Below are 21,323 nucleotides of genomic sequence, written 5' to 3' on the forward strand. Positions count from 1 at the left end.
AACTCCCGAGGACAGCGGCCCTGTTCACCCAAGACTGCAACTTTGTTTCAAAGGAGCAACTTCAAAACAACTGCGTTTCCCGCCGGAAGCGTGAGACTTGTCTGCACCCGACACCCCCGGCTCGACTTGTGGAGAAACAACACTTCAGGGAGGACTCCCCGGCGACTGCAAGACCGTGAGTAGCCAGAGTTGCCCCCCCCTGAGCCCCTACAGTGACGCCTGCAGAGGGAATCCCGAGGCTCCCCCTGACTGCGACTGCCTGCTTCCCAGATCCCGACGCCTGGTAAAGACTCTGCACCCGCAGCCCCCAGGACCTGAAAGATTGGAACTCCAGTGCAGGAGTGACCCCCAGGAGGCCCTCTCCCTTGCCCTGGTGGTGGCTACCCTGAGGAGCCCCCCCCCCTTGCCTGCCTGCATCGCTGAAGAGACCCCTTGGTCTCCCATTGATTTCAATTACAAACCTGACGCGTGTTTGCACACTGCACCCGGCCGCCCCCGCGCTGCTGAGGGTGTACTTTCTGTGTGGACTTGTGTCCCCCCCCCGGTGCCCTACAAAACCCCCCTGGTCTGCCCTCCGAAGACGCGGGTACTTACCTGCTGGCAGACTTGAACCGGGGCACCCCCTTCTCCATTGAAGCCTATGCGTTTTGGGCACCACTTTGAATTCTGCCCCTGACTGGCCCTGAGCTGCTGGTGTGGTAACTTTGGGGTTGCTCTGAACCCCCAACGGTGGGCTACCTTGGACCCAAACTTGAACCCCGTAGGTGGTTTACTTATCTGCAAAAACTAACTCTTATTCCCCCTAGGAACTGTGAAAATTGCACTAAGTGTCTAGTTTTAAAATAGCTATATGTGATTTATGTGAAAAGTATATATGCTATTTTGATTATTCAAAGTTCCTAAATTACCTACCTGCAGTACCTTTCATTTGAAGTATTACATGTAAAATTTGAACCTGTGGTTCTTAAAATAAACTAAGAAAATATATTTTTCTATACAAAAACCTATTGGCCTGGAATTGTCTCCGAGTGTGTGTTCCTCATTTATTGCCTTTGTGTGTACAACAAATGCTTAACACTACTCCTTTGATAAGCCTACTGCTCGACCACACTACCACAAAATAGAGCATTAGTATTATCTCTTTTTGCTACTATCTTATCTCTAAGGGGAACCCTTGGACTCTGTGCATACTATTCCTTACTTTGAAATAGTGCATACAGAGCCAACTTCCTACAAATTGTTTCTCGATGTTCATGAACAAGTAATGGTGACGGTATTGAAAGGCAATGACTTCGCGGAAACGACTTAACCACTGTTTAAATCTGGGCTAAGTATGTATTCAGCATATTTTGATTATCAAAGCAATGTTTATTTAGAAGTTAACTGCAGCATTGAAAAGGCACATATTACTATTTTAATCAGGATTTCTGTTGCTACTGAGTAGCGGGTGTCCGAATTCTCATTCTTTACCATTGAAAGAGACGGGAGAGGAGTTATGGGAATGCAATAAAATGTCCTCCAGTGTCATTAACAATGCAAGCCTGGTTTATGTTGAACCTTTTATTTTCTTGTTTCTATTTGCTACTATAAATGTATACATCAGCCAATGACACACTGTGTACTTTCTGTAGGAAGCTGGCTCTGCATAGAGTGGACCAAAATGAGGTACACTGTGCAGTGAGTCCAAGCAACCCCCAGAGGTGTCAGAGGCACAAATTATGTTTCAAATGCTCTCTTTTTGGGTAATGTTGTCGAGCAATTAGGCATATCAGAGGGTAGTTCAAAGCATGTAATGCACACACTCATACAGTGAGAGACACATTCAATAAAGAAATCCGACACCAATTTATAAAAACAACACGTTCTTTTATATGAACTTTGATACCAAGCTCACCTGAATCAGATGAGTACTTTTCGTGTTTGAAGTATTTACAGTTTTTAAAAGTTGACATGTGGTTATGTTATACTATGGAGGAAGAACAAGCACTGCATTCAGGTATAGTGCAGCAACTTACAGGACCAATCTCCTGGACTCAAGGTACGTAGAGGGCAAGGTCCAAAGCCACACCAGCAGGTCACTTTGGGCGGCACTGGGGCAGACTGGTGCAGAGGTGCAGTTTGGCATCTGGTGCTCTGTGTAAGTCTATGGGGATTTGTCTGTTTACAAAGTTGCTGCAGAAATGGGCTGTAGGATCAGTCCAGGGGAACCCACAGGGGGGCTCTACCCTTTAGGTCTTCAGGCATGTGGGGACACTATTGGGACACTTCTTCCTTGGCTGTGGGGCGCGGGTGCAGTAGTGTCTTCTGGCATCGGGTTGGGTGCTTGTGTTCTCGCGGTTGCAAAAGGGGGTATGGGGGCTGCGGGCGGGCGCAGAAATAGTCTGCAGGTGTGGACTGGGGTCCAGTTCAACCAATCCAGTAAGTGGACTCTGGTCTCACAAGGCTGAGAAACATGGGGATACCCTTGGTCCTCTTCTCCTCGGTCCGGGGCGGACAGGTGTGGAGATGTCCTGAGGCATCGGGTCTTTGTCTTCAGGTCACTTGCGGTTCCTGGGGCTGCAGACGCTTTGATGAAATTCACAGTGGGTGAACTCAAGGTGGGCTTCATCTCTGGTGGGCCCACAGACCATGCTGACACCTTTGGTCCCCTTTAGCTTGGGCTAGGCGCCTCTGGTGCAGTGGTGATGTCTGGCATCGGGGTTTTGGCAGTCCCAGTCCTCAGTTCTTTCTTTGGTGCCTCCAGGTGCAGGAAAGCAGCACCTCTGCTTCAAGGGAGTTCTTGGTGATTTGCAGTGGTATCTCTCCAAGGGTTCTTGGAGGCTGCAGGGGCAGGACAGGTCAGTCGCTCCTCGAGGGTTGGGTGCAGCAGGCAGGCTACCGGGGTTGGCTCCAAGTCCGTCGTTCTCAGATTCAGCAGGCTGCTTGTCCACTGCTTCCTTTTTGTCCACCGAAGATCTGAGGATTTGGTATCAGGGAATCCCCTAAATGCTCAATTTAGGGGGCATTAAGGGGAGTGAAGGGTAATAGCCAGTGGGCCACTTACCCTTGGATGACCACTTCCTGTGGGTAGTGGGCATCTAGGCTGTGTCCACTTCCGGCTGGTCACCCTAGAGGTGTGCCCAGTCTAGAAATGTGATACGCCTCCTGCATAGTTAATTTTCCCGCCTGTCCAGGTGCCAGATGGGCCCCAGGGTATGGGGATGGCATCCTCCTCTGAGGAAGGCCTGTTCTGCATACCAAAGGCAGCGGGCTTCTTTAAAGCTCCTTCCTTGGAATGCAGGTCATCCTGTGGGGAGGGGTGCGTAACACCTCTGCCCCAGCAGGCTTCGTTTCTGACTTCCACAGATGAAAGGCTCTCAACCTCGGGGTCAGATTCTTGACTGTTAGTGGCAGACTGGTTGTAACTAGTCAGTGAGCTCACGAGCAGTTGGTAAGTTTTCGGGGGCACCTCTAAAGTGCCCTCTGGGTTCAATAATCCATCACTGGAATCAGTGAGGGCTTACTAATATGAGGTGTTTGACACCAAACATCCCTACTTTCAGTGAAGCCATCATGTAGCTGGTAAACTCTTATTGACCAGTGTCCAGCACATGTATTGAAAATGGCTTTCCTGTTCACGTATTATGTCTAAGAATTGATAAAGACATAGCAGGGTCCGCTCTTGCAGATATGTCCATGCATGTAATATAACGCACCCTACCTTAAGGCTGCAAGGCCTGCTGTAGGGGTGACTTAAAAATATTACATGCAGTGTTTAGGGGACATGGCACTGTGTGCCATGTCGTGTTTTCAATTTTAGGGAGCACCTTGTCATGCAGCCTGCAGTAGCAGTCTGAGTTTGGTGCTGGGTACCTTAGTGACACAAACTGTGCTGCAGTTCTTGGGGGGTGGGGAGAATCCTCTTTTGAGTACCCATGCCCTAGGTACGCGAGGTAGCATTTACAAAGGACTTACAGAGGTGCTAAATATTGCCTGGCCACTTGGGGATGAAGTGACCAGGTGTCTTGTTTTGGGGAAGGAACAATGGCACTGGGGATCTGGTTAGCATGAACCCAGTGCACCTCAGTCAGTTGCATCAAAAACTATGCAGAAAGTGTGGGGTGGGGTACTGCAACCAAAACCCAGCTTCCTATACTTTCTTATTTCATATAAGATGTTTGGATCGTTGTCTGGAATGAGAATGCAATTGTCATTCTAGATCATAACTTGCTGTCCAAGGGAAAAAAAGTGAAAATATTTGTGTAAATCAAGCAAAAAATTGATTTTCATTCAATAGTTGGTTCCCCCAGTGGAGTGTCTGCACTATGTTCAAAGTTTCTTAAGGCTGTGCTTACTCAACCGAAGATTTGAAACTTGGCTATAGCACTCTGTAGGACGAAAGGATTAACCATAGATGAAAGATGTGACTGTGTGACTTGCAGGTATTATATAGGTCCTTGCGCCAGAAACGCATTGAACTATCTTATGAGGAAAGGCTGTGGTAACTGCACATGGTTTGTTACATGAACAGACCCATTAGTTATGAATTGTTACTGTGCTTTGCCATGTCGCTTACAGAAATACTAGGCTGAGCCAGGTTTTTGTTTTTTGTTCATCCGTCTTTTGATATGGAATCTATGTTAACCAGTGAATTATTTCAAAGGTGCCTCTGCAACATTGATTAAGTGTGGACATTGCGGTTTTCAATGAAATGTGTGCCAAGTCCCGGTCTCCAATGTGAAGCAAATTGAGTTGGTCTTAATTGGTCCCACAGGGAGAAATAGACTGCAGAGAGTGCTGGTTAGGTCACTGAAGCCAGGCCCATTTGGTTTAAATTCGAAAAATTCAGGCACCAGCTATAAATGTGGATCTTTTTACTATGCAACAGGTTGATCTTGAGTAAATGCTGAGGTGAGTGAACTAAAAAAACAGAATTTTAGGGTTTTCAATTTGGTTGTCCATAATTACTGCATGTTTTCCTCTGACCTTTACTGTTTTTTATCAATGTAGGCAGACAATACTGTTGCAGCGGGTTCATGGCATGTGCTATGATAGTTACAGGGGATGGGACGTCTTGTACCTAAGAGGGCTCACTTGCCCATTACCAAATTTTCAACTCCTACCATATTTCTATTTTGTTCAGATTCCAGAGTACTGTCGTGCCTTGGAGGAGAACGAGATTTCGGATCACTGTTTTGACCTGATTTTTGCCTTTGATGAGATTGTGGCGCTAGGGTACCGTGAGAATGTCAACCTTGCTCAGATTCGGACCTTCACAGAAATGGATTCTCATGAGGAGAAGGTTTTCCGAGCTGTTCGGGAGGTGAGTGGGCAGCAGTTCATGTCGGCAGGGTTTCAAGTTTTAATGTCAACTAGGTTTTCAATGCTAAACATCAAACCTAGAATTTTCTGTGTCATATGTATTTTGGAGATTAGTTGTCCGCAATTTTTTTAATAAGTACTTTACTGAAACTATGCAAGCAAATGTGATCTTTAAGAGATTTGCATCACAGTTATGTTCATTTTACTCTTTCCATGTATGCCTCTTGTTGAGATGTTTGTGTAAGGGATTTTGATGATATTCTGAGATACGAGATCAATAGCTGTTGTAACTTTCTTTTCCCTTTCAGACTCAAGAGCGTGAGGCCAAAGCCGAAATGCGAAGGAAAGCCAAAGAATTGCAGCAGGCCCGTCGGGATGCTGAAAGACAGGGAAAGAAAGCTCCCGGCTTTGGTGGTTTTGGCAGTTCAGCTGTTTCCAGTGGCACAGCAGCGGCTATGATCACAGAAACCATCATTGAGACTGAGAAACCCAAGGTGTCACAGACTCCGGCAAGGTAGTCTCACGGTGTGCCATACAGATGCCTGTGAGCTCAGGGCTGTGTTGAAGCGACCCCAATTAAGTAGCCATTGATGGTCTGGGAATGCCCCATCTGGGTATTTCCAGGCCATTCCATGGAGATGCAGCTATTTTGGGTACCTTCGAGTCAGGATAGCTTCTAGTTTAATTATATAACTGGCTGATGTTCTGCCCCCTCTGGTTTTGCACTACTCCAACTTTACTGTTGTAGAAGACCTTAATCTCCACTTTGAGGATACTGCGTGCCTCTCTATAACTGTGCTAGTCGTGGACCTAGAAGGCCTTCAGGTACCACAACTAGTTCCCTTCCCAACCCACAGTTGTGGGCGTATGCTGGATCCTATCTTCTCCAACCTAAGTGAATTCGTTGTTCATCCCTCCACTGTCTCTTCTACGGTCTGATTATCTAGCTATTCATTTTCAGGTTCCTATTGGTAAATTGCTCTCTAACTGTGTCTCTGGACAGAGGATCAGATCTAGAAAATGGGCTATGGTTACCCTTGCTAACTTTGGTAATGCCTTGGCTACGAACCACCCTAAACTCTATAACTATTTCACCATAGCCAACACCCATGTAGAAAATCTGAGACATCGGTCCAAGTTGATAGGATAGCATATAGAACCAATCCTACAGTGGATTGGTTCAGTGAGGAGCTAGCCGAGCTGTAGGAAGTTGGCTCTGTATGTACTATTTCAAAGTAAGGAATAGTATGCACAGAGTCCAAGGGTTCCCCTTAGAGGTAAGATAGTGGCAAAAAGAGATACTACTAATGCTCTATTTTGTGGTAGTGTGGTCGAGCAGTAGGCTTATCAAAGGAGTAGTGTTAAGCATTTGTTGTACATACACACAGGCAATAAATGAGGAACACACGCTGAGACAATTCCAGGCCAATAGGTTTTTGTATAGAAAAATATATTTTCTTAGTTTATCTTAAGAACCACAGGTTCAAATTCTACATGTAATACTTTGCATGAAAGGTATTGCAGGTAAGTACTTTAGGAACTTTGAATAATCACAATGGCATATATACTTTTGAAATAAAACACATATAGCTATTTTAAAACTAGACACTTAGTGCAATTTTCACAGTTCCTGGGGAAGTAAGTTATTGTTAGTTCTTGCAGGTAAGTAAACCACCTACGGGGTTCAAATTGGGGTCCAAGGTAGCCCACCGTTGGGGGTTCAGAGCAACCCCAAAGTCACCACACCAGCAGCTCAGGGCCGGTCAGGTGCAGAGTTCAAAGTGGTGCCCAAAACGCATAGGCTTCAATGGAGAAGGGGTGCCCCGGTTCCAGTCTGCCAGCAGGTAAGTACCCACTTCTTCAGAGGACAGACCAGGGGGGTTTTGTAGGGCACCGTGGGGGACACAAGTCCACACAGAAAGTACACCCTCAGCAGCGCTGGGGCGGGCGTGTGCAGTGTGCGAACAAGCGTCGGGTTTGTAATTGGAATCAATGGGAGACCAAGGGGTCTCTTCAGCGATGCAGGCAAGGGGGGGGGGGGGCTCCTCGGGGTATCCACCACCTGGGCAAGTGAGAGGGCCTCCTGGGGGTCACTCCTGCACTGGAGTTCCGATCCTTCAGGTCCTGGGGGCTGCAGGTGCAGGGTATTTTCCAGGCGTCGGGATTTTGGATTCAGACAGTCGCGGTCAGGGGGAGCCTCGGGATTCCCTCTGCAGGCGTCGCTGTGGGGGCTCAGGGGGGACAACTTTGGTTACTCAGAGTCTTGGAGCCGCCGGGGGGGTCCTCCCTGTAGCGTTGTTTCTTCACCAGTCGGGGTCGCTGGGTGCAGTGTTGCAAGTCTCACGCTTCTGGCGGGAATTGCAGGGGTCTTTAAAGTTGCTCCTCTGGAAACAAAGTTGCAGTCTTTGTTGAACAGGGCCGCTGTTCTCGGGAGTTTCTTGGTCCTTTTAGAGCAGGACAGTCCTCTGAGGATTCAGAGGTCGCTGGTCCTGGGGAAAGCGTCGCTGGAGCAGTTTTCTTCCGAAGGGGGGAGACAGGCCGGTAGGGCTGGGGCCAAACCAGTTGGTGTCTCCGTCTTCTCTGCAGGGTTTTTCAGCTCAGCAGTCCTCTTCTTCTTAGGTTGCAGGAATCTGAGTTCCTAGGTTCAGGGGAGCCCCTAAATACAGAATTTAGGGGGGTGTTTAGGTCAGGGAGGGCAGTAGCCAATGGCTACTAGCCCTGAGGGTGGCTACACCGTCTTTGTGCCTCCTCCCAAGGGGAGGGGGTCACATTCCTATCCCTATTGGGGGGATCCTCCATCTGCAAGATGGAGGATTCCTAAAAGTCAGAGTCACTTCAGCTCAGGTTGCCTTAGGGGCTGTCCTGACTGGTCAGTGACTCCTCCTTGTTTTTCTCATAATCTCCTCCGGCCTTGCCGCCAAAAGTGGGGCCGTGGCGGGCAACTCCACTAGCTGGAATGCCCTGTGGTGCTGGAACAAAGGGGGTGAGCCTTTGAGGCTCACCGCCAGGTGTTACAGCTCCTGCAAGGGGGAGGTGATAGCATCTCCACCCAGTGCAGGCTTTGTTACTAGCCACAGAGTGACAAAGGCACTCTCCCTCTGTGGCCAGCAACATGTCTTGAGTGTGGCAAGCTACTAAAACCAGTCAGCCTACACAGGTAGTTGGTTAAGGTTTCAGGGGGCACCTCTAAGGTGCCCTCTGGGGTGTATTTCACAATAAAATGTACACTGGCATCAGTGTGCATTTATTGTGCTGAGAAGTTTGATACCAAACTTCCCAGTTTTCAGTGTAGCCATTATGGTGCTGTGGAGTTCGTGTTTGGCAAACTCCCAGACCATATACTCTTATGGCTACCCTGCACTTACAATGTCTAAGGTTTTGCTCAGACACTGTAGGGGCACAGTGCTCATGCACTGGTGCCCTCACCCATGGTATAGTGCACCCTGCCTTAGGGCTGTAAGGCCTGCTAGAGGGATGACTTATCTATACTGCATAGACAGTGTGAGGTTGGCATGGCACCCTGAGGGGAGTGCCATGTCGACTTACTCGTTTTGTCCTCACCAGCACACACAAGCTGGCAAGCAGTGTGTCTGTGCTGAGTGAGGGGTCCCCAGGGTGGCATAAGATATGCTGCAGCCCTTAGAGACCTTCCCTGGCATCCGGGCCCTTGGTACCAGGGGTACCAGTTACAAGGGACTTACCTGGATGCCAGGGTGTGCCAATTGAGTAAACAAAAGTACAGGTTAGGGAAAGAACACTGGTGCTGGGGCCCGGTTAGCAGGCCTCAGCACACTTTCAATTCAAAACATAGCATCAGAAAAGGCAAAAAGGCAGGGGGTAACCATCCAAAGGAGGCATTTCCTTACACGAGCTCAAAAGGAATTGCAAGCTCTGTGAGTACATCTGGCATAAAGATTTTTATAATGCCAGGAAGGATATCTCTCACTCAGCCTTAAAAATGTACCACAGCCGTAATAGACAAATGCAACATGAAATTTATGCTAACAAAATTGAGCTGGTGCAGAACTCATCATGAGTAATTTTCTATTGTTAAATCTCTTTTCTTGACAGACCAAGTCTCTAGTCCCTCCTTGGAGGATAGATGTAATGCTCTTGCTAAATTCTTCTCAGACAGTAGCGTCCATTTACTCCTCCTTCCGGAGGCCGCTAGAACTGCTTCATGTCTTTTGATCTGGTTCGGACCTTATACAGACCGCACTAGACAGCTTTAGTTCAAACCTATTGAACTGGATGAGCATCTGTAAAATCTCGATCTCCTTCTGATCCGATCTCTTCTGCTATTTTAGAGTGAAGAGTGTCTCTGTGTTCAGAGAACTCATTAATAATGCCTTCGCAGCGAGCCAAGTCCCAACAAGATGAAGCACGCCTCATTGGTTCCATTGTTAAAATAGCCTTCTCTTGACCCCACTAAACCCAAGAACTCCAGGCCCATTTCGCTGCTTGTGCCAGCAAAGTACATCAGTCAGCAGCTCTTGAAGTACATTGAAGCCAATAACTTATTGCACAGAACAGTCGGTCTTTCGCCCCAGTACAGCACAGAGTCAACTCTTCTGCTCACCTCTGCGTCCATTCATCAGATTATGGATAAGGGTGACATTGCAGCATTGCTGCTTTTTGACCTAGATGCGTCCTTCAACACTGTATTCTACAAACTCCTGGTAGAGCGGTTGTGGAGTTGCTGTGTCAGCCACAGGGCTCTGCAGTGGTTTGAATCTTATTTAGAGGATTGCACTTTTCAGGCCCTGCAGAAGCTTTTTCAATCGTAGGTTCTTCCAGTGCAGCAGGTGGTGGCGCAGTGCTCAACTTTGAGCCCTACCCTGTTCAATCTATATATGTGCCTCCTGGACGATACCATTGAGCATCACTATTTTTACATCATATCGTGCGCTGATGATACTCAGTTAATTATCACCTTCTTGCCTAACTCTGCTAGTGTGGCTGCCTCTTTTAGGGCTTGCTTGTCGGAGGTAGCCCAATAGAGGGACCTCAAATGCCTGAAATTAAATGCAAGTAAGACAGTTCCTCACCCAGAGCAAGCACCCATCCGTCTGGTCCCCAGGGCCACTCTGTCCTTTTCCTTCACCAAAGCCTATGGTTAAAAACCTAGACATGGTTTGATAAAAGCCATACCTTTGTCAGCCAAATTAGGGCTTTGGCGGGCAAATGCTTCAGGATTTTAAAATCTCTTAAGAACATTATCAGCCTTTTGCCTGAATCTGCCCAGAAAACAGTAATCCAAGTATTAGTGATCTCTCAACTGGATTACTGCAACATCTTATATCCGGGAATCTCTCAGTCTTGGCTTATGTGACTCCTTGTTCAGAATTCTGCTGCCCAGCTATTGCTAACTCTTCCTAAGCCGGCCTCCATGGGCTCCGTGCTTTGTAAATTGCACTGACGTCCGATTAAAAAAAAAATAAAAAAATTTCAAAGCTCTTTGCTACTGTTATAAGGTCTTTAGGAAGGCAGGTGCTGGCTATGTGCACTCGCTCGTCAGACTGTATTTTCCTTCGAGGTGTCTCGGGTCCTGTATGGTCTTGTTAGCTCAAGCCCCCAGAGTAAAGAATTTTTGTATTGCGGCAATTCCTTTAGTTTTATTGCAACCAAGTAATGGAATTCTCTTCCGCTTCATCTGAGGCAATCAAAGACAGAGCTTTTGCTCCGAAAAAAAACAAAAAAACTTTGCTCTTTAGATAGGCTGTGTTTTATTTAGGCTTTTTGCTATTTTTTCTGTAGAGTTAGACCCTACTAGTGCTGGGACACTTCTGTTGAAGTAGCCATGGGCTTTATAAGTTTCACTATTAAACATTCCGATTTAGTGGACAAGAACCCCAACTTTCCAAAGGGAAAAAAGGCTAACCCATGCAGTGACAAAATAAAGTGACAGTTATCATCTAGCAAAGGGGACACCCATGGGAACAACCGTGGTTGAGAATAGCTAGTCATGAATTAGCAGTTTTGAACCGAAATCCTTCTATAAACCGGGCACTAATGCACTTGGACTGGCATACCTGCCCTTCAGCAAGTGTAACATGTGAGTCTCTCAATCCCTCCTGTGTTATTGGCACCCTTGCTGCAAAAGTAATTTGTTGGTTACTTGTGTTAGTTATTTAGAAAGTAGTCATAGCTGTTTCTTGGCAGCAAGACACTGATCTACATCATATTCAGTTCCCACTCTAAATTAGGTTATTTTTTACTTCTGAGAAATTTGCCAATCATGAATCCAAAGTCTTAGTTTGCTTACAAAACTGATTAATGTATCTAAACCAACTGCCAGTCATTTCAAAAGAAGTGTTTGAAAAAGTAATCCTCTTCAAGCGTGACAATTTGTGCCAAATGTTGATGCATTGTATGACCAGAGAACTCTTTATGTAAAGGCTTTGATGCCCTTTATTGATAATATAATTTTACACTGGAGGTACTCAGATAATTGTTTGCCTACCTCTGGCCTCGAGGGGAAATGTTTTTCCATGAGCTTCCAAGGTGAGCCTCTCTTGTATAGTTGAGAGGAAGAGCCAGTATGTTGTGTTCTTGGTTGTATGTAGAAAAGAGGATACGTCGAGATTAGTGTGTTTGGAGCAAGCATTATCTGCCCTTTACTGCTGGTGAGTTCTGTGGCAGCAGTTGAACACAGTAACTGCCATATATGTAGGGAGTCTAAGGGAGACAGATCTAAACTATTGTATGAATTTGGCTCATTTGGTTTTGAGTGAGTGGAAGTGGTCATTAAACCACTATCTTTTAACTAGTGTGTGAAATCCCACTTTGATCTTGCCCATACCTAACTACCAGAATGCTTTTTTTCTGGAAAGGCTGTTCTCTAGCTGCCAGTTTCGTAATGTAATATTTGTTTAGTATAATTTATCTAAGGAAACTTCCCCCTAAGGCTTTCTTCAATGTTGTATGTTGTGCGCTATTGCAGTTTGTCCTCTTGTCCATTGTGTATATATGATAAACTTGTTCTTTATGTGTTGACTTGGCATTCTTACTACCTCTACAGCGCAGTTTTTGTACAAGGAAAGCCTTTCCGTTGCTGCTTGTGATGTATATGTGGGTATGGAAAGCTGGCACTGATGCTGCCTGTGTTATAACTTGGGTGAAAGCAGCTTGCACTGTTGCCCCTGCGATCTGCCCTCCATTTGTGAGGGAAACTGGTTCTACTGCCTGTGTTGCTGTATGCATTCTTGTGAACTTGGTTCCACAGTAACTATCTTTAATGTGGCTAATTTAAAGCACTTCAGTTATCCGTTAGACATCTTTCAAAGTGTTGACCTGCAGCATTGGTTGTTTGGAGCAGTGAAGCTAACTCCATTTTACTAGAGTCCTGGAAGTATTGTGAAATTACCTGAAAATTGCAGGGCATTCTGTAAGTAACTCATCATACACATCAATGTTCCAGCATGGTCATACGACTAATAGTAGCTTGTGCTGGCACCCAGAAGCATTCAGGTCTCTATTTTTGAATGAAGCACACTCTTGTGTTCTCTATAGTAAAGAAAAACACCTGTTTGGGGATCTTGCATTCTCTGTTGGTTTAATGAATGTTAATATGGCTCCCATCCCCCCCCCCCCCCCCCAAAAAAAAGTTATTTTCTGATACAGTAATGTCTGAAATTGTTCAGCCCCAAGTCCCTATCTACCTGCAGAATGTAAGTGATTGTATGCTCTTTTGTGCTGAAGCACTAAATGTGTTTTTTACCTTTTCTCTCCACTTTCTAAGGCCTTCAGGTTCCAGCAAAGCACTGAAGCTTGGGGCCAAAGGGAAAGAGGTGGATAACTTTGTGGACAAACTAAAGTCTGAAGGAGAAACAATTATGACCTCTGCCACAGGCAAGCGTTCAACTGAGGCAGCTAAGGTGCTGACGCCACCTGTCAATATGGAGAGGTGGGTATAGAGGTAGATGTACAAAGCATTCCAAGTTAGGCATGTGCGTGCCTGGTGTGAAGGTGTATGATATATATATATATATATATATGTGTTTGATGGCATGTGTAGCTGCAGATACACATGCTGTGCGTATCCCGCCATCTAGTGTTGGGCTCGGAGTGTTACAAGTTGTTTTGTTTTTCTTCGAAGAAGTCTTTTCGAGTCACGAGATCGAGGGACTCCTCCCCTTTCGGCTCCATTGCGCATGGGCGTCGACTCCATCTTAGATTGTTTTTTTTCCGCCATCGGGTTCGGACGTGTTCCTTTTCGCTCCGTGTTTCGGGTCGGAAAGTTAGTTAGAATCTCGGAAAAATCGTCGGTATTGTTTGCGTTCGGTATCGGGTTAGTTATAACAGATCAACACCGACTTTTGAAGAGCTTCGGGGTTTTTTCGATTCCCCCCCGTCGGGGCCTGGTCGGCCCGGCCACGTGTCTCTTCAAGACTGATGGAACGGACCCCATTCCGCTTCTGCCCAAAATGTCATAACAAGTATCCATATACAGATCAGCATCTGGTCTGTAACTTGTGTCTGTCTCCAGAGCACAAGGAGGATACCTGTGAAGCCTGTCGAGCGTTTCGGTCGAGGAAGACATTAAGAGACCGAAGAGCAAGAAGACTGCAGATGGCGTCGGCGCCGACAGGACAAGAGCGTTTCGAAGAGGAAGAAGAAAGCTTCTCCATCCATGAATCGGACTCGGACGAGCTCGATCCCGAAGAAACGCCGAAAACCGTGAGTAAGACGTCGAAACATAAAACTCACGAGAAGACAACAAAAGCCCAGGGGACGCCACCGCCAACAGGCCATGGCTTAACCCGAAAAATAGGTGACCGATCATCGGCACCGAAAAAGGGCATGCATGTGGCGAAGTCATCCGACTCCGGTCGAGATACCGCCACACAGCTATCTCGGGCCCTAGACAGCGGCTTCGAACAGATTCGGCACCGAGACAGTGGCACTGAAATGGTTCGGCACCGAGACACCACGACGCCGAAAATAAAGAAGGTTGCCTCGGAGTGCAAAAAGGCGACTGAAAAGATTTTGATTCCGAAACATCCAGCCTCGGAACCGAAAACAGGTTCCTACACAGAGGAACAGGGATTGTCCTCCCAGATGCAAGGACATAAGTTCGGAGAGGAATTTCAATCTGTTGAGCCAGACTACACCCAAACAAGGCTCCACATTCAAAAAGACACAGGGAAGATCAGCACTCTTCCCCCAATTAAGATGAAAAGAAGACTTGCCTTTCAAGAAAAGGACAAGCAGCCACAGGCAAAGGTGGCAAGACAAACAACTCCACCACCATCTCCACCACCATCAATGCACACATCACCGGTAGCCACTCCACCACTGATGCAATCCCCGACTCATACTGCAATGAGTCAAGATGATCCTGATGCATGGGACCTTTATGATGCTCCTGTATCAGATAACAGCCCAGACTGTTACCCTACAAGGCCGTCGCCACCTGAAGACAGTACATCCTACACGCAGGTGGTCTCAAGGGCAGCTGCGTTTCATAACGTCACCTTGCATTCAGAACCAATTGAGGATGACTTTTTATTTAATACACTCTCCTCCACTCATAGCCAATACCAAAGCTTACCTATGCTCCCGGGAATGCTAAAACATTCAAAACAAATATTTCAGGATCCTGTTAAAGGCAGAGCCATAACTCCAAGGGTGGAAAAAAAGTACAAGCCACCACCAACAGACCCTGTTTATATTACACACCAATTAACACCAGATTCTGTGGTTGTTGGGGCAGCTCGCAAGAGAGCAAACTCTCATACCTCGGGAGATGCACCACCTCCAGACAAGGAGAGTCGCAAATTCGATGCTGCGGGTAAAAGAGTTGCAGCACAAGCAGCAAACCAATGGCGTATTGCCAATTCACAAGCACTTTTGGCAAGATACGATAGAGCTCATTGGGACGAAATGCAGCATTTCATAGAACACTTACCCAAAGAGTTCCAGAAACGGGCACAACAAGTGGTAGAAGAAGGACAAAGTATCTCCAATAATCAGATACGGTCATCAATGGACGCATCAGATACAGCTGCAAGAACAGTAAATACTGCAATAACAATAGGGCGACACGCATGGTTGCGTACGTCAGGATTCAAGCCGGAAATACAACAAGCCGTGCTGAATATGCCCTTTAATGAACAGCAGTTGTTTGGGCCGGAAGTCGACACTGCTATTGAAAAACTCAAAAAAGATACTGATACCGCAAAAGCCATGGGCGCACTCTACTCCCCACAAAACAGAGGCACATTTCGCAAGACACCATTTAGGGGAGGGTTTCGAGGTCAACCTACAGAGGCCACAACCTCACAAGCAAGGCCCACTTATCAAAGCCAATACCAGCGGGGAAGTTTTCGGGGGCAATATAGAGGAGCACCATTCCAAAAAAATAGAGGGAAGTTCCAAAGCCCCAAAACCCCTCAAAACAAACAGTGACTTCCAAGTCACACATCCCCAACACATAACACCTGTGGGGGGGAGACTAAGACTATTTTACAAACATTGGGAGGAGATAACAGACACTTGGGTACTGGCAATTATCCAGCATGGTTATTGCATAGAATTTCTCAAATTCCCTCCAAACGTACCACCGAAAACACACAATATGTCAAAAGAACATATAAATCTTCTAGGACTAGAAGTTCAGGCATTACTACTAAAAGAAGCAATAGAATTAGTACCAGAACACCAGAAAGGAACAGGAGTTTACTCTCTGTACTTTCTCATACCCAAAAAAGACAAGACTCTGAGACCTATATTAGATCTCCGAACATTAAATACCTACATCAAATCAGATCACTTTCACATGGTGACATTACAAGACGTAATCCCACTACTCAAACAACAAGACTACATGACAACACTAGACCTAAAGGATGCATATTTCCATATACCAATACATCCTTCACACAGAAAGTACTTAAGGTTTGTATTCCAAGGCATACATTACCAATTCAAAGTGTTGCCATTCGGAATAACAACTGCGCCAAGAGTTTTTACAAAGTGCCTAGCAGTCGTAGCTGCACATATCAGAAGGCAGCAAATACATGTGTTCCCGTACCTAGACGATTGGTTAATCAAAACCAACACGCTAGAAAAGTGTTCACAACACACAGAGTATGTCATAGAAACCCTCCACAAACTAGGTTTCACAATCAACTACACAAAGTCACACCTTCTGCCGTGTCAAACACAGCAATACTTAGGGGCGACAATCAACACAGCAAAAGGGATTGCCACTCCAAGTCCACAAAGAGTTCAAACATTTCACAATGTAATACAGGCCATGTATCCAAATCAAAAAATACAAGTCAAAATGGTGATGAAACTCTTAGGCATGATGTCCTCATGCATAGCCATTGTCCCAAACGCAAGGTTGCACATGCGGCCCTTACAACAGTGCCTAGCATCACAGTGGTCACAGGCACAGGGTCAAATTCTAGATCTGGTGTTGGTAGACCGCCAAACATACACCTCGCTTCAATGGTGGAACAGTATAAATTTAAACCAAGGGTGGACTTTCCAAGACCCAGTGCCACAATATGTAATAACAACAGATGCCTCCATGATAGGGTGGGGAGCACACCTCAATCAATACAGCATCCAAGGACAATGGGACACTCACCAAAAACAGTTTCACATAAATCACTTAGAACTATTGGCAGTATTTCTAGCGCTGAAAGCATTTCAACCCATAATAAGCTACAAACACATTCTTGTCAAAACGGACAACATGACAACAATGTATTACCTAAACAAACAGGGAGGCACACACTCAATACAGTTGTGTCTCCTGGCACAGAAAATATGGCATTGGGCGATTCACAACCACATTCGCCTAATAGCACAATTTATTCCAGGAATTCAGAAACAGCTAGCAGACAATCTTTCTCTGGATCACCAACAGATCCACGAATGGGAGATTCACCCCCAAATACTGAATACTTACTTCCAGAGTTGGGGAACACCACAAATAGATCTATTTGCAACAAAGGAAAACGCAAAATGCCAAAACTTCGCATCCAGGTACCCACAAGATCAGTCTCAGGGCAATGTGTTATGGATGAGTTGGTCAGGGATATTTGCTTACGTTTTTCCCCCTCTCCCACTCCTTCCATATCTAGTAAACAAGCTGAGTCAAAACAAACTCAGACTTATACTAATAGCACCAACATGGGCAAGGCAACCTTGGTACACAACACTACTAGACCTCTCAGTAGTGCCTCATGTCAAACTACCAAACATACCAGATCTGTTAACGCAACACAAACAACAGATCAGACACCCAAATCCAGCATCGCTGAATCTAGCAATCTGGCTCCTGAAGTCCTAGAGTTCGGACATTTAGACCTTACGCAGGAATGTATGGAGGTCATAAAACAAGCTAGGAAACCTACCAGTAGACATTGCTATGCAAGTAAGTGGAAAAGATTTGTTTATTACTGCCATAATAATCAAATTCAACCCTTACACGCATCTGCCAAAGACATCGTAGGATACTTACTACATTTGCAAAAATCAAAGCTAGCTTTTTCTTCCATTAAAATACATCTTACAGCAATTTCAGCTTACCTGCAAATTACGCACTCAACTTCTCTATTTAGAATACCAGTCATAAAAGCATTTATGGAAGGTCTAAAGAGAATTATTCCACCAAGAACACCACCAGTTCCTTCATGGAACCTCAACATTGTCTTAACACGACTCATGGGTCCACCTTTTGAGCCCATGCACTCTTGTGAAATGCAATACTCAACATGGAAAGTTGCATTTTTAATTGCCATCACATCTTTAAGAAGAGTAAGTGAGATTCAAGCATTTACCATACAAGAACAATTTATTCAGATACACAAGCATAAAGTAGTTCTATGAACAAATCCTAAATTTTTACCAAAAGTCATATCACCGTTCCACTTAAATCAAACAGTAGAATTACCAGTGTTCTTCCCACAGCCAGACTCCGTAGTTGAAAGAGCACTACATACATTAGACATCAAAAGAGCGTTAATGTACTACATTGACAGAACAAAACTAATTCGCAAAACAAAACAAATATTTATTGCTTTCCAAAAACCTCATACAGGAAATCCAATTTCTAAGCAAGGCATTGCTAGATGGATAGTTAAGTGCATTCAAACCTGTTATCTTAAAGCAAAAAGAGAACTGCCTATTACACCAAAGGCACACTCCAATAGAAAGAAAGGTGCTACCATGGCCTTTCTAGGAAATATTCCAATGACAGAAATATGTAAGGCAGCTACATGGTCTACGCCTCATACATTTACCAAACACTACTGTGTAGATGTGCTAACAACACAGCAAGCCACAGTAGGCCAAGCAGTACTACGAACATTGTTTCAGACAACTTCAACTCCTACAGGCTGAACTACCGCTTTTGGGGTGATAACTGCTTACTAGTCTATGCACAGCATGTGTATCTGCAGCTACACATGCCACCGAACGGAAAATGTCACTTACCCAGTGTACATCTGTTCGTGGCATTAGTCGCTGCAGATTCACATGCGCCCACCCGCCTCCTTGGGAGCCTGTAGCCGTTTAGAAGTTGATCTTGAACATCTGTATATTTGTAAATATATATATTACTTTAAACTACATTATGTACATACGTATTCACTCCATTGCATGGGCACTATTACTAGCATATACAACTCCTACCTCACCCTCTGCGGGGGAAAACAATCTAAGATGCAGTCGACGCCCATGCGCAATTGAGCCGCGACTAATGCCACGAACAGATGTACATACACTGGGTAAGTGACATTTTCCATATATATATTATAAATAAAATAATGTTAACTTTCTGTTCTAAGTCTATTATTGAAAATGTTGTTAGTCACTGCAGGTTGAGCAGAAATCACATCTTTGGTTGATCTGCTTTTTCTACTTTTCAGTAGTTACTGGCGTATATTAGTCATAGAGAAACTCAAATGGGCCAAACCAGCAGTTTATTTCGATAATGGCTGAAAACACAGTGATTTATTTAAGCACGTTTTCCTTAAAATTGTTTGCTAACTGCCCATAATGTAATACAGTGATATATTAGGGTTTAATGTATCGCATGGATCCGGTGTGCGATGTAAATCATGCCACAGGTGAGTTTTGTAGTTCCTCAGGTGAGAGCTTTTCCAAGTTATTCTCTTTATTGTAACTTCATACATTTTATTATCATCTTGCATGGACCACAGTTTCAGCACCAGCCAGTCTCCTTTGGCCTATCCTTCCCCCCTGTTTTGTGTTTCTGAGGTATGTGGATTTGGGTTGCCAGACCCTTTTATTTGGTGATCTTGTCTCTACCTTCACACAACCTTCTCTCACAACATAAAACGTGCAGTGCTCAGTGCAATGAGAATATCCCTGTATAAAAAGTAAAGGGTAAAAAGCACCTTTCATAAACGCAGTAGCATGAAAAAGAGGAGGCTGCAACACAGAGTAGGACCACAAAAGCTCTACTCTCTATGCTCCACCGTCCATGACCGAGTGGCCCACATCAAATTAAACGTACCAACTTATGTGCCTTTCTTCTCATAAGAAGCAGGAAATTTCCACTGGATAGTAGCACATGAAAATAAAATGTAGACTCCTTTTGGACTTCACTGCAGGAAAATCTCCAACGTAGTATGTGTGTCTGTGAAAATCCCACTGTGAGAAGCTTGAGTAGATGAAGAAAAGGAACTTTGTATTGCCCTGCTGAGTAAACCTTGATTCTCAACTGTCTCACGCTCAAGCATAAGTTCAGTCTTCACAACTAGAAATTTTATGGGCAACTCTTCCCTGCTAGCCAGGGCTCTACCTACTGCGGGTCTCATGATGTTTTTGCACAGTATTTGGTCCTACTCTCTCCATCCAAGTGAGCTCTGCGCACTGGGTAGTGTGCTCCTTTCTGGCCTTGACTGATCATTTAAATTGACACTGGCACATTAAGATGTGCCTATCCATTTTTGTATACTAAAATATGTACATAATAATTCGTTCCACCAGGATTTTTAGGCAAGCACTATTTATAAATTATGATTGGACAAGCTTGCCCGCACTTCTGTTCCCCCACATAAATTTAGGTATCAATAAGAGTCTGACTCCCATCCACCTGTTCTGACACCTGAATGCCTATATCTTGATGCGGCGATGTGAAGTGAATGTTTTGTGGTGAAATAGATGGCAGTCTTTGCACCTTATTCTAAGTGCAGAGTTTTGCTACTATTTGTAAATATTTGATATTTTTTAGGTTTGTTATGATTTGCAGCATGTTGTATGGTTCAGTGGACCTTTTGCCTTCAAAATGTATATTAAGTGTCCAGCAAGGTAGCCACGCCCCAGAATGGTATTGATGCTGGTTTTATTTAGCTGCGTAGGCCTTAAGTGGCAGATGGTAAAAATGTAGGTCATGTGCAGTCCTATTTGTTTCCATTCTGCATGCCTTCAGAGAACAGAATACTAGCTTTGTAGTTGGCAATGTACATGGGCATGTGGCTGTCTTGAATGGTACTTAAGTTTTTTGTGGTTAGTTACGCCTTTTGCTTGCCCTTTCGTTCAGTGTTCACATGAAGATCGAGGAGAAGATCTCACTGACCTGTGGCCGAGATGGAGGTTTACAGAACATGGAGGTCCATGGGATGATCATGCTAAGGATCTCTGATGAGAAGGCTGGCCGCGTACGCATCCACATTGACAATGATGACAAGAAGGGAGTGCAGCTGCAGGTGAGAGCATGACCTCAAGAGAGCAGAAATATACTCCAAAGTGAATCAGAAATGTGCCTCGATTGTGTGTCTGAAGCACCCCCATGAAAAGGGTTCCTAAAATGGGCCACAATGACTAGTCAGGGGAAAGCTACTTGGCTTGTAGGGTGCTACAATAGGGGCTGGCCAGGTGCCTTTTTGGGAGTAAACCAATGTGGATGGAAAGAAACAAGACTAAAACAAGAGGTCAAAGTTCTCATGAGAGAAGCAGTTGGCCATTGTGGGAGTAGAGCAACGACTCGATTCATTTTTGCCCTCCGATAAAGTATACTTGGGGCCTGCCAAAACTAA

At 45.2% G+C, this 21,323-nt stretch overlaps 1 protein-coding gene across 1 annotated transcript in view; it reads left to right on the top strand.

The window, feature by feature from the left end:
- The window catches only part of ARCN1 (archain 1), a 153,224-nt gene that overhangs the window by 67,459 nt on the left and 64,442 nt on the right, over positions 1 to 21,323 (top strand). The window contains exons 3-6 of the mRNA XM_069224754.1: positions 5,123 to 5,302; positions 5,610 to 5,815; positions 13,043 to 13,207; positions 20,828 to 20,993. Of these exons, the coding sequence (XP_069080855.1) occupies positions 5,123 to 5,302; positions 5,610 to 5,815; positions 13,043 to 13,207; positions 20,828 to 20,993 (717 nt within the window). The remainder of the gene's footprint in view (positions 1 to 5,122; positions 5,303 to 5,609; positions 5,816 to 13,042; positions 13,208 to 20,827; positions 20,994 to 21,323) is intronic.

The sequence above is a fragment of the Pleurodeles waltl genome, chromosome 3_1 (assembly GCF_031143425.1).
Source record: "Pleurodeles waltl isolate 20211129_DDA chromosome 3_1, aPleWal1.hap1.20221129, whole genome shotgun sequence".
In the NCBI taxonomy this organism is placed as follows: domain Eukaryota; kingdom Metazoa; phylum Chordata; class Amphibia; order Caudata; family Salamandridae; genus Pleurodeles; species Pleurodeles waltl.